The sequence below is a fragment of the Papio anubis genome, chromosome 15 (genome assembly GCF_008728515.1).
Source record: "Papio anubis isolate 15944 chromosome 15, Panubis1.0, whole genome shotgun sequence".
Classification (NCBI taxonomy): domain Eukaryota; kingdom Metazoa; phylum Chordata; class Mammalia; order Primates; family Cercopithecidae; genus Papio; species Papio anubis.
In genome coordinates, this window is record NC_044990.1 from 15,695,515 (window position 1) to 15,709,215 (window position 13,701).

The 13,701-nt window shown below is 38.1% G+C and overlaps 2 protein-coding genes across 32 annotated transcripts in view; one reads left to right on the top strand and one right to left on the bottom strand.

Annotated features, from left to right (window-relative positions):
• Nucleotides 1–573: 573 nt before the first annotated feature.
• Nucleotides 574–9,737, top strand: EXOSC8 (exosome component 8). The gene is made up of 11 exons (XM_009191803.4): nt 574–1,034; nt 2,435–2,471; nt 2,659–2,722; nt 3,105–3,178; nt 4,682–4,727; nt 6,059–6,164; nt 6,254–6,299; nt 7,109–7,205; nt 8,365–8,485; nt 9,069–9,175; nt 9,524–9,737. The coding sequence occupies exons 1-11, from the start codon at nt 1,018–1,020 to the stop codon at nt 9,637–9,639; spliced, it is 831 nt and encodes a 276-aa protein (XP_009190067.1). The 5' UTR covers nt 574–1,017; the 3' UTR covers nt 9,640–9,737.
• SUPT20H (SPT20 homolog, SAGA complex component) overlaps nt 9,648–13,701 on the bottom strand; it is a 50,413-nt gene continuing 46,359 nt past the window's right edge. For 21 of the 31 annotated variants that reach the window (XM_003913771.3, XM_009191788.2, XM_021929553.2 and 18 more), the window contains 3 exons: nt 12,466–12,571; nt 10,891–10,994; nt 9,648–10,140 (listed from right to left, as the gene is read on the bottom strand). In XM_003913771.3, coding sequence (XP_003913820.1) covers nt 10,003–10,140; nt 10,891–10,994; nt 12,466–12,571 — 348 coding nt within the window. In that variant the 3' untranslated portion in view covers nt 9,648–10,002. Of the gene's footprint in view, nt 10,141–10,890; nt 10,995–12,465; nt 12,572–13,701 lie in introns of those variants that run through there. The other 10 variants (XM_009191801.2, XM_009191795.3, XM_003913772.3 and 7 more) reach the window with 2 other exon arrangements.

The following is a 13,701-nucleotide window of genomic DNA, read 5'->3' on the forward strand; positions in this document are numbered from 1 at the left end:
ACCACTATCTATCTGTAAAGTCTTCCCAGCTCCCTCCAGGTTCTGGCAACAACTAATTGCATGCTCTATTTGGGGCATACTCATGCTTAAAAAAAATGCTGTGTTTATCAGACATTCGAATTTAACTTGGTATCCTGTATTTTATCTGGTAACCCCGCCTAGGAGGGAGATGGCAGCCTTGAGCACGACACAGTCTACAACACAAGCTGATGCAGAGCAGAACGTGGTGGGACAATGAGCGCAAATAAAGTTCGGGTTTCTCGGCCGGGCGCGGTGGCTCACGCCTGTAATCCCCGCACTTTGGAAGGCCGAGACGGGCGGATCACGAGGTCAGGAGATCGAGATCATCCTGGCTGACACGGCGAAACCCCGTCTCTACTAAAAACACACACACACACAAAATTAGCTGGGCGAGGTGGCAGGCGCCTGTAGTCCCAGCTACTCGGGAGGCTGAGGCAGGAGAATGGCGTGAACCCGGGAGGTGGAGCTTGCAGTGAGCCGAGATCCGGCCACTGCACTCCAGCCTGGGCGACAGCGCGGGACTCCATCTCAAAACAAACAAACAAACAAAAAAAACCAGGTTTCTCATGTGCTGGAGCAAGGAGCCTTTGACCAGTGAAGAGGCAAGGCCAGGGCTCAGCCTAAGTCACAGGCGGAAAAAAATACGCAGAAACATTGGAATAACGCTCCACACGCACTGCTTGATTCTTCGCTGGAAACCCTGTTATCTCTGAACTGTTGGCGTTATTCTGAGTTACAGCACCAGTTTTTTAATAAAGACGGAGACCGGCTCCTTCTTTAACAGCAGATTCGTCAAAATACGTCCAAGGCAAGCAAACTTAGAAGGGCGTCTCTGCAGGGGAAAGTCGATGCGAAGGCGGGCCAGGGACCTTTCGTCGCGTCCCCACCTTGGCGTTTCCTGTGGCGTGAGCGGCCTGGGCAACCGTGTCGAAAGTGCGGCGGCGGAACAGGCGCGCAGGCGAGGAGCGGCGCAGGCGCAGACGCGCGGGCGGGAAGATGGCGGCTGGGTTCAAGTGAGTGTTGGCGGGTCGAGTTCTGTACTCTGGTGAACGGCAGCTTCCTTTAACTCTTAGCTGGGATTCTCTCACCCGGAGGGCGACCCCGTTGGGGTGCCATTTCCTTCCTCGTCGAAGCAGGCGACGAGTGGGAGGACCTGGAGGTGGTTATAGTGAAAAGAAAGGGCTTCTTCCCCCCAATGAAACGAGAGATGAAAGGACTCTGTAGAGTTCCATGCCCGCTGCGAGCGCTCGTGAGCGTGGTGTGTAGTGAATGTTCAGTCCCAGGAGACATAGTTGTACTCTTTTAAAGATTGTGGCCGGGCGCGGTGGTTCATGCCTGTAATCCCAGCACTTTGAGAGGCCGAGGCGGGCGAATCATCTGAGGTCAGGAGTTAGAGACCAGCCTGATCTACATGGTGAAACCCAGTCCCTAATAAAAATGTAAAAATTAGCCGGGCATGGTGGTGGGCGCCTGTAATCCCAGCTACTCAGGAGGCTGAGGCAGGAGAATCGCTTGAACTCGGGAGGCAGAGGTTGTAGTGAGCCGAGATCGCGCCACTGCACTCCAGCCTGGGCGACAGAGTCAGACTCTGTCTCAGTCAGTCAGTCAATCAAGATTGTTGCATCAGAGCCACATACCGCCTGCTTCTCCCTCTCCCGTCATTTATTTCTAAAAGGATCATGCCTCGTTTGGAAGGTTTTTTTGTGTGTGAAGCCAATGGACTTTCTTAAAGTTTCTAAAAAATGGATAAATAGGATTCCAAAGGAAATCCATTATGTTGAAATAGTTATCTATAAGTATAAACTCCGAAGACATGATATAGTAGTATATATACTTGCTTTAAAATTAACCTTCTTAAACAAGATCTAGTGGCGAGACTAGTAGTAACTGCTGGGATTTCAAAGTAACAGTGAGCCTGAACATACCTTATATAGCTATAGGGTACAAATGAAGACATCTGTGGTCTCTGTGGTTGTTAAAGTTGCAGGTACTGCTAATGTTACTATGGTTTATTGCCTACAGTCATAATTGAAGAATATGCTAAATTTCAGTTACAGTGGAAATAAAGATGTACCTTTTTTGTTTCCTGAGTTATCTAGTAAGATATTCATGATCACTAGATCCTTTTTTCAGAGCAAGAATGACATGATTCTTTTGACACCTAGATTAATCCGCTTTTAAAGAGCTCACGCAAAGGGCTTTTAGACGCCAATCTTCTAATCGTTTATGGCAGAGTTAAGGACAGCAATTGAATGTGATTGCTACTGCAAGGATTTTTACTTTCTAGAATTACTTTTAGTTAAAAGTTGTGGAGATGTATGCTGCATCACAACACTCAAGATCTTTGCCAATTTCTGGATTTATGTTAAGATTCATCAGTTTATCTCAGATATATTTTTAACACGTGTTTCAGAACTGTGGAACCTCTGGAGTATTACAGGAGATTTCTGGTGAGTAAAAAGTTATGTACATGTTTTGCCTTTTGATAACAATGGGCTGCTTTTAAAGATACATTTCAAGTAATTTAATCCATTTGAAGTAACATTTAATGTGTTTCCCCTGGTGTGTGTAAAACTTGTGATAGATGTGTAAAATATGTAATAGGTATAATCTATTTTTATATAAACATTTATTTAGAAAGAGAACTGCCGTCCTGATGGAAGAGAACTTGGTGAATTCAGAACCACAACTGTCAACATAGGTAAGGATGTATTTTCCATTTTCAACTGTATGATATTCCCAAGTTTTAGTCTCTGAACCACCTAAACAGTTTTTCAGCCAAATTCTCTTTGTCTAAAGAATTGGATGATTTTTTGTGTGAAGAGATTTTTATCTGTACAAAAGCCCTGTAACTGAATGTAAAATGATTAACACAAATTCAAGGACAGGTGAATAATTATTTAAACACTAATTTAAAATAGTTATGTAAAAATCAATTATTCTAACGAAATATTCATAAGCAACTGAGAGGGGCAGCAAGATAATCATACACAGCAAGCTAAAACACTTAATTTTAATGATTATGTAGATAATTTTGTAGCTGTTTTCCTTTCATGCACTTTTCACTTTGCTTATCTTTTCAGGTTCCATTAGTACCGCAGATGGTTCTGCTTTAGTGAAGTTGGGAAATACTACAGTAATCTGTGGAGTTAAAGCGGTAAATCTAAATATGTCCTATTGAGATGTGAGTTACAAAGTTAGCTTTATTTATTAGATTGTAATATACACCTATAATTCCACTCTTGATTTGACAGTTGGGTGTCAGTTTTTAATATTTAATTTCCCAAGAGCTTTCACTATGAGTGTTAAATAATATGACCCAAGTTTAATGACTGAACATTTGTCAAATGTACCAAAATGAAACAACTTTAAAAATCTTAGCCACCCTTAATTTTTAAAACATTTGGTTATATCATTTGAGAAATTAACAGATTTTTGGTGACATCCTTTTAGCCAGTGATGACATGTAATCTGTGTAAATGTGTGGAAAATTGAAATTGTTGAAAAGAAAAATTTGAGGGAATAATGGCTACCATTTACTGAGTACCTGCTATGTTCCAGACACCTTTTTAGGCACTTTAAAGAATTATCCACTTTAATCCCTACAACAATCATTTATTATTTTTCTCCACCTCCTGTTTTATAGATGAGGTTCAGTAACCTCTCCAGGTACATAAGACTCATAAGTAAAACTTGAGACATAAATCTGACTCCTAGGCCTGTGCTTCTTTCACTACAATACACCCTGTGTTATTTAACACTTAGTTGAGATTCTTCTTTGGTAAACCTAGAGTGATATATAACAATACGATTTGAGAACTTGCTCCTTATCGGGTTTTATGCCTGGGATTTAACAGGTTCATCTCATTTGGCCCTTATTAACAGACCCTAGGAGTAGACACTATTTTCTTCCCATTTGACAGATGAGGAGTTTAAGGTTAGAGGTTAAATAACTTGCCTAAAGTTAGCCAGTAAATGTGGCTCTGACATTTGAACCGGCTTGCTAATTGCAGAGCGTTTGCTTTTTTTTTTTGAGACGGAGTCTGGCTCTGTTGCTCAGGTTGGAGTGCAGTGGCAGGCTCTCGGCTCACTGCAACTTCTGCTTCCCGGGTTCCAAGTGATTCTCCTGCCTCAGCCTCCCAAGTAGCTGGGATTACAGGCGCCTGCCACCACGCCTGGCTAATTTTTGTGTTTTTAGTAGAGACGGGGTTTTGCTGTCTTGGCCAGGCTGGTCTCAAACTCCTGACCTCAGGTGATCCACCCGCCTCTGCCTCCCAAAGTGCTGGGATTACAGGTGTGAGCCACCGCGCCCAGCTGAGCTTTTGCTGTTTACCACTAAAGCAGCAATTCCTAAATCTGGCTCTACCATGTGGGGAATAAATTAAGATTCTTGGCTACTAGGTGGGGGCACAAACTCAATTACTATTTTTCAAAAGATCTCCAGGTAATCTTGATGAGCAGCACTATAGTGTAGTCCACTGTACTATAGTGCCTTCTTATCTTGTACAGCTACTGTGAGGATCAGCACCAATGTCCTTAGAGGCCCTGGCACAATTCCCTAAGCTGATATTTGATAGAGCCTTCCATAACTGATTGCTAAGTTGTCTTCATAATTTTTCAGTAGCTTGTTTCAATAGGAAACATTTCTTTGCTACTATAGGAATTTGCAGCACCACCAACAGATGCCCCTGATAAAGGATATGTTGGTAAGTTAAATGGTTTTGTAATTTTAATACTAATACTTCTAACACATTTAATAATAATTTTAGTTAAGTCCTAGTTGAGTTGATGTAAAGAAAATTATTCCTAATATTCAGAAATATTTAACAATAAAACAAATTCCTCAAAAGTTTTCCGTATTAGTAAAAGATAGCATAATAGCAGGATATAGAATTTCATAAATTTAATCTTTATCAAACTTGCTTGCTCAATTTTTGTTTATATATTCATATGTTACTAACCAAGAAAATAGAACTTTGGCTGGGTGTGGTGACTCACACCCAGGATTTTGGGAGGCCAAGACTGCAGGATTGCTTCAGCCCAGGAGTTCGAGACCAGCCTGGGGAACAAAGGAGACCCCCGTCTCTACAAAAAAATCAAGTTAGCTGGGTGTGCTGGTGCACACCTGTGTTCCAACTACTTGGGAGGCTGAAGCAGGAGGATTGCTTGAGCCTGGGAGGTCAAGGCTACAATGAAATATGATTGTATCACTGCATTCAAGCCTGAGTGACAGAGTGAAATCCTGTTTCAAAAGAAAAAAATAGAATGGAATTTTTTTCAAAGAACTGTCATTGCACATTTTTTGTTTCCATAAAGATTCTTTGCTTTATACAACTGCTATTTTTTTTCTTGTCTTGGAACCATCTGTTCTTTACGGTAGGAACCAACATTTTCTTAAATGAGAAAAACAGTTGGATGTTAGCAGAGGGTCTATCTTCAGTTACAGATTGAGGTATTTTGAAAGATACCAGGAAAACTTGTAAAGGATTTAGGAGAATTGAAGTCTAAAATAGATTTTTAAAAAATGCATATGGGGGGAAAAAAGTCAGAAAAATACAAATTTCATGCCTGGGAGTCTTACAGAGACCAAGCAGAATGTAACTATGTTACAATGTACTCTATTCAGAAAAGCCTGTCCATGGCCACAGCTGCCTTTACTGTTGATTGATACCTTTAACACTTCAATAATCCATAAATTAAAAAGTTTAGGCTGGGCATGGTGGCTCACGCCTGTAATCCCAGCACTTTGGGAGGCTGAGGCAGGTGGATCATGAGGTCAGGAGATCGAGACCATCTTAACCAATATGGTAAAACCCCATCTACTAAAATACAAAAAAATTAGCTGGGCGTGGTGGCACATGCCTGTAATCCCAGCTACTTGGGAGGCTGAGGCAGGGAAATCTCTTGAACCTGGAAGGTGGAGGCTGCAGTGAGCGGAGATCGCGCCACTGCACTCCAGCCTGGTGACAGAGCAAGACTCCATCTCAAAAAAAAAAAAAAAAAATTTTAGTTCATAGCTGCAGAGTGTTTCTTTCAGTTCCTAATGTGGATCTACCACCCCTGTGTTCATCGAGATTCCGGTCTGGACCTCCTGGAGAAGAGGCCCAAGTGGCTAGCCAGTTCATTGCAGATGTCATTGAAAAGTAAGAGCACCATGATAAAATTTTACTGTAATTCATTTTCAGATAGTTTTTGACTTTTCATTTACTTTGCTCTTTGTCATTAAATCAAGTTCACAGATAATTCAGAAAGAGGACTTATGCATTTCTCCAGGGAAGGTAAGAGGAATAGAGAAGCTATAAGTTCTTATTAATTCTGAAGAGATTTTTTCTGTGGGGGAAAGGGAACAAGGAAATTAAAATCACCAATCAAAGTAGCCTTAAATATGGCTGCTTTACAGATTTTAGAGATTCAGTCATTTCTTACTCTATAATGCTCTAAGTGAACCATATTGTTTATAAAAAACAAGTTTGACTAACTTACCGCCTGTCTGGGAGCTACCTTTTAAACTGAAGTAATTTTTTTTCCCCCTTAACCTTTAGAGAAAAGTTCAATCATTTTTTATTCCTTATAGCAGATTATAACATTGATCATATTAACATATGTTTTTGGTGAATCCACAGTAGATTCCAAAGTCTATTTGAAAATGTAAAACTAGGTTGATTAGAACCTAGAGAGGCTTTCCATAAACTGATACGTTAGCACTGTAAAACCTAAACATTTCATGTATTATGGGAAAGTGCATTTTGAATTTTAGCTAGGGCTTTCAAAACCATCTTCCTTATCTGTAACCTCCCACTAAGAATGGAAATTCCTTCTACATCTGTAGCTCCATTAAGGAAAATGGACATGTTTGTCATTTGTCAGCTTGGCAATCAAAAGCCAGCTTTCACCAAACCTGTCCACTTTCTTCTGGTTTTCTACTTGAAAAAGGTAAAGCATTTTCTTAAGGTTTTTGAGCCTGGAAGGTTATCTTGCTTGTTTAACCAAGGGTTCTGTGGTTCTTAAGTCTAAGCGAATAGCATGTTCCATAAAGCCTTTAGGAAATAAAAGGCTTTAATTTCCTTTTGTGTTAATTCTATTTTAGCTTGCCTGGGTTCTATACTGTGATCTCATTTGCCTCGACTATGATGGAAACATTTTGGATGCCTGCACATTTGCTTTGTTAGCGGCTTTAAAAAATGGTAAGCAGCCTTACAAAAACGGCAATATTCCCACTAATGGGTTAGAATGTTCTGTTTTGTGAAACTTTTAATGTACATTTGCTTTCGTATGCTTCCAAATTAATGAATGTAATACTGCCATTACTTTCCAAATACAGTTGATAGTTGTATATTCTCTAACTAAATGCTCTTTAGAGTGCTGCTTTGACTGTACCCGTCTACTTAGGTTAGGACTTCAGTCCTTTCCATAATAGTGTTAATAATGGTGGGAGAGGGAGACAAAACTTGTAACTTCTGGCGAGGTGATTGGTGAAGATCTGCCAGTATCCTCATAGTTCTTTATGTGATATTGCCAAAAGAATTAGAATGGATTCTGTTGTTTTTACTGTGAGGACATAGTAATAGTGAAGTTTCTTAGCAAGGAGTCTAGGTTGACTGATTAGTTACAGATTTCAATAACTTGTGCATATTCCCTATCATTGGTGAATGATGAATTGGTAGGAACAAATAATTGGAGGTGGAAAATAAAGTTAGCACAGCAATATTATAATAGAGTGGTTAAGTGAATTGGAGGTAGAAAATGAAGTTAGCACAATATTGTAACAGAGTGGTTAAAGCAGAGACTTAGGTTTGATTCCTGGCTCTGTCACTCTGTGCTGAAGTTTCCTTATCTATAATAAAATAGGGATAATAGTATTTAGTTTGTAAGAGTATTGATTAGGTGAATACAATGAAAATGTGGAAATGCTTAAAACAGTACCTGGCATATACAAATTAGCTAGACATGTTATCTATTAGTAATCATTTTCATTTCAAAACTGGGTACAGTGGCACATGCCTATAGTCCCACCCAGCTACTGGGGAGGTTGAGGTGGGAAGATTGCTAGGAATTCAGTTCTAGCCTGGGCAACATAACAAGACCCTATCTCTAAAAATTTAAAAAAAAATCATTTTGACTTCTTAAACTTAAAAAAATTATGCAATAAGCACTAGGTAGGCATGTCAGATGTTGTGAAGAGCAATGTATATCCTCTGTATTTACCTTAGTGGCTGTAAGGTGCTTTTTAAAAAGAAATGTTCTGGGCAAGTTCAATCGAGGGAAAGGTGAATTTAAAAAAAAAAAAAGCTTAAAAACCATTTGTTTCTTAGAGACTTACTTTATAAATTTGCCTTTTCTTAGTACAGTTGCCTGAAGTTACTATAAATGAAGAAACTGCTTTAGCAGAAGTTAATTTAAAGAAGAAAAGTTATTTGAATATTAGAACTCATCCAGTTGCAACTTCCTTTGCTGTGTTTGATGAGTAAGTTAATCAAACTTACTTTAAAATTTTCTATATTTAAGATTTGGGTAATTGATGTTCAGCATTCTAACTCTTCAGGAAGTGCTATGGTGACTCTACATCCTAGTTTTCCCTGGACACTTGAGTTTATACTTGTCCCTGCACAATTATTTCTAGTCAACCTGTCTGCTTTCATAAGCATCCTGATTTGGATGATAATTGTGTTCACTTTACCTGTTCCTTGGTTTACTTATACCTGTGTAATGTTAATTTCTAATTCTTTCACTAAAGATTTACCTGAAGCTATCTTCAGTATTTTCCAAGGATTTTAGCACATTCAGAAATAGTAGAGCAGGGCGAGGCATGGTGGGTCATGCCTGTAATGCCAGCACTTTGGGAGGCTGAGGCAGGGTATCACCTGAGGTCAGGAGTTCGAGACCAGCCTGACGGTGAAACCCTGTCTCTACTAAAAATACAAAAATTAGCTAGGTGTGATGGTGTGTACCTGTAATTCCAGCTACTTGGGAGGCTGACAGTATGTTTAGTATTTTTAAAGTAAAATTTGTTCCATGGATTGATAACTTATACTTTTTTCTTTTTATAGCACTTTGCTTATAGTTGACCCTACTGGAGAGGAGGAACATCTGGCAACAGGAACCTTAACAATAGTAATGGATGAGGAAGGCAAGCTCTGTTGTCTTCACAAACCAGGCATGTTCCTGCCACTTCAGTCCTAAACATATGTAGATGAAAACTCAGTGTGAGCCTTAAATTAGGGAGGGCCAAATGGAATATGGGATATTTCATTTACCTAATTTAAGTTTACTGTAGTTTCTTAGCTACCTCAAATTTTCTTCCATCTTAATGGTATATGTCAGTGATTCTTAAACTTAAGATATACATTAGAATCACTTGGAGGTCTTGTGAAACTAACTTGCAGATCTTGAGACTGTACCCTGATTTATGTTATCCAATTTTTTTGTTTCATAATTTGATATGACATTAATGTTTTTTGAAAAGCAGTGATAGATTAAAAGTATTGGCAAAATAATTTTTCAGGTGGAAGCGGGCTAACTGGAGCTAAACTTCAGGACTGCATGAGCCGAGCAGTTACAAGACACAAAGAAGTTAAAAAATTGATGGATGAAGTAATTAAGAGTATGAAACCCAAATAAATAGCCACTTTTCAAAACAGATTTGTAAAAATTGTATTTGTTAACACTGTGCACAAACATTTTATACTAAATAAATATCAAACTACATTCTTCTGAAAGATGTTTCTATTATTTCTTAGGTCACTTCCATATAATGTATAGTGAAACCATTTTTAAAAAGCAATGACTTAGGCAAACCAACCCTAGTTTGTTAAACCATTTCCCTGTTTTTATTTAAAAATGATAAGGTTGTGCTTCTGTATAAAGTTTGTACATCTAGCAATGTAAAATACTGACACATTAAAAAAACAAAAAGTAGAAACTCAATCCTTTTGATTCAATGCTCTTGTGTTTTTAAAAAAGGAACAAAAAATAATGCAAGACTCAGAATTTTGGAGTGGTTGGCGTGCCTCTCTTCATTTTACTTTTTGACTGGCTGCCTGTATGCCGATGACGGTGTAGCTGAGCTGTTTGTGCTGCTGCTGCTGCCATAGCCATTTGATGCTGCAAGAATCGCAACTGCTGCAAAAGGGAGGGAAAAAATCGAGTTATGTTAAATGCAGGCAGGTGTGGAAAGGTGCTTATCCTGAGAGTGACGAAACAACACAACTGAAAAAGGGAGAAAGCACCAAGATAACAAAAAGGGACTATACCACATTGAGACAATGCACAGTCAAACAGCACCAGTGGCACAGAAGCCTGCTGAGGGCTTTAAAAATGATTCTTGGCAAACTTCAAAATTATTTGTTACTTTGCCCTGCCAGTCTATATTGTAGTAACTCAGCAACTTCAGTTACCATTTTGTTGTATAATGATAGTTTATAGCAATATAAAACAACCCTGAATATCAAGATAGTCAACTATAATATGCTGACTTTCCTTCCTAAAATGATGGTATAACATTTTTCTAAATAAACAGGTATGACATTTACTAATAGGAACACTTTTCTGCAATAAAATATTAGAAAGTTAACAATTGGCACTTACAACTGTCTATTTCAAAATACACTGCATACTAGAAAAATGTATGTTAATGTGCCACCAGCACTTCATGAAAAATTTTAAGAGTATGGCTTAAATGTACAAAATATATTCAGTGCTCCAAGTTGACTGGCTAAAATGTCAAGACTTTTAAATAAAATTTGCTAAATTATTTACCAATTACTGTACAGTCTTAAAAGACAGTAAAATAAAACTAAAGCAAGTTATTTTGAGGTACTTTTGGAGCTGAGTATCTTTAAAAATGTAATCAGAGTGAAGTTGCTGGATTACTTGTATCTGTTGCTGCTGCTGTTGAAAGGCAGAGGAGAGCTGGAATCTCTGCTGAGGAAGGCTTTGCTCAGGTCTGTTCTCGGCAGAGCCAAGCTGAGACAACACTACAGAGAGGAGAAGGGGAAAGCAGGCCAGTCAAAAAGTTTGAAGGCTACCAGGGTTAGAAAAGGACAACACAGAAAATGAAATAATAGAAAAGTTAGCAGTACGATTAATCTTAAGTATCAAATCATAAGACATTTCAGAATAAATTTAGTATATGGTCTCCTGTTAGTTGGGGGTACCACTGATTATGGAACTTTCTGGACACAGAGAAGGGAGTGCATTATGTGTCAAAGCACTGAACCTCTCTTGCATCTGTATAAAATTTGATACTGGTGCTATTTTGTTTAGAAGAGTACATTATTTTTGAAATATAACCAACAGTAGGAGAAGGGAGATGGAAGAAATCCAAACTATCGTAACAACAAAGCTGGTAGACAGACAATTGCTTTAAACAAAAGATGTTGCAATGAATATCAGACTACTCTATTAACAACAGAGGTGATGAACTGAGACTGAGCATTGTTTGTTATTTTTTGAGCTGAGTGGAACCCCAGTAATCAGTTCAACACTTATTTTACATATGAGGAAGTTTGAAGGCCAACATGATTTAAGTGACTTGGACTCAAATTATGGCAATCTGTGGCTAGGAACATTCTCATGACTTTTCAGACTAGAGTTGTCACTAAATTATACTAGAGCTATTTTTGGAAATTCACAACTGGGCTGATAAAGGTATATAATTACATAAACTTCTCTTTGGAAATTCACTACCTCTGAGTTGGAACTTTACTACCTCTGAGTTGGAACTTTATATGTAAGGATTACTTACTTCCAAAATAAAGATTATTCTAAAAGACTTCTAAAGGCATAGTAAGCCCACAGTGATAAGATATTGACAACACAGTCACTCATTCAATCCTCAAACTCTTACAGCTTTCTTATACATGTGGCTTACTCTTTTAATTAAGTATAAAGTTAGAATTATCTTCAACTGACAGGAATCATTAAGAGTAATCTTTAGTTCACCATTTACTGCTGGGAAGTGTTGAGAAGTTAATCTTTTCTTAAATGATAATAGTGGCTTACATAAGTTATGCTGTTGTCCATTAAGACTTAAAGTCATTTATGCAACTACAAATTACCAGAATGAAACAAAAGATTATGCAATCTAGAAAAATTCAGTCTTAACCCAGGAAAACAAAAAAGTTATTAATTAACATAACTACTGGCAAACACTGAAAACAGCTCTGGTAACCTAGTAAAGTGGATAATTATTAAATTTTGCCAGTAAACTAACACAAGGAAAACACAACTGTGGTAATTATGTTAAGTCAAAGCTCTTTTAATTAATGCACTATCAAATTAATGAAAAAAATCTCAGCCATTAATCAATTTAATAGTTCACACATTATAGCTTTACTTTTTCCTGTTTACTGGTTGCAAGGGAAGGAAAAGAAAATAAGTGGTGAGATCCCAAATAGATTGAATATGTTTAGTAAATTCAGCATATAAAGTTATGAAGATACCTACCAGCTGCCTGTGACTGCATAAAACTTCCTACTCCAGTAAGGTTAATAACAGCAGCTTGCTGAGCAGATAAGGCCTGTTCTTGACTGGTTGAACCTTGTTCAGAACCCTGAATAAAAAAATAAATGACTTGTACGAGAAAGAAAAACAAATTTGAGCTGGTGAAAATAAATCAGCATTTTTTCCGGTATGAAATAAAGCAGTATGAGACTAGTCTTGTAAAAAGAGTAGCAAGGAAAATACTTCAAAGGTATTTAGAGTAAGCAAGAACAAATTTATACCATTTGAACAAAGAAAACTTTCTTTTTCAGTGCATCTGTATTTATTGTTTGATGCTACCAAGATAATGCCTAAGGCTTTTATAAAGCTTCACCGAAACAATTTTTTAAAGCTTAAAACACTCTTTGTAACATAAACATAGTACTGGAACTTTATGTGTTTTGTTTTTTGTTTTTTGAGACAGAGTCTTGCTCTGTTGCCCAGGCTGGAGTGCAGTGGCGCAATCTGGGCTCACTGCAACCTCCACCTTCTGGGTTCATGCCATTCTCCTGCCTCAGCCTCCCGAGTAGCTGGGACTATAGGTGCTTGCCACTACACCTGGCTAATTTTTTGTATTCTTTAGTAGAGATGGGGTTTCACTGTGTTCGCCAGGATGGTCTCGATCTCCTGACTTTGTAATCCGCCCGCCTCGGCCTCCTAAAGTGCTGGGATTACAGGCGTGAGCCACCGCGCCCGGCCGGCATATCGATTTTATAGGAAAAAATAAAATTGTCCTTATTTGCAAATGGCACAACTGTTTATACTGTAGAAAATCCTAAGCAATCTCCAAAACAGCTCCTAGAAATAGTAAGTTCAGTAAGAGGGCACAATACAAGATCAATATACAAAAATCAACACTATATACACTAGTAATTAACATGTGAAAACTGACATTAAAAAAATACCCTTCACAGTTACTCAAAAAAACAGAGAAAAGCTTAGGTATTAATCTTAAGTCTAAGAAAACATATATGGGGCTTGTATACCAAAAACTACAAAACATTGATTTTGGTCTAGATAAGGACACATACTATGTTCATGTACTGGAAGACTTACATTATAAAGACGGCAGTTCTTCCCCCAAACTGATCAAAAAGCATAACTCAGTTCTTTTAGAAATGCTGGCAAAGTTTTTGTAGATACAGACAAGATGACTTTAAAATTTATATGGAAAGGTAGAGAACCTACATTAACTACAAT

Coding starts and splice junctions, on each gene's coding strand:
- EXOSC8 (XM_009191803.4), top strand. Junction 7,206..8,364: donor GTTAGCGGCTTTAAAAAATG/GTAAGCAGCCTT, acceptor GCCTTTTCTTAG/TACAGTTGCCTGAAGTTACT. Junction 8,486..9,068: donor TCCTTTGCTGTGTTTGATGA/GTAAGTTAATCA, acceptor TTCTTTTTATAG/CACTTTGCTTATAGTTGACC.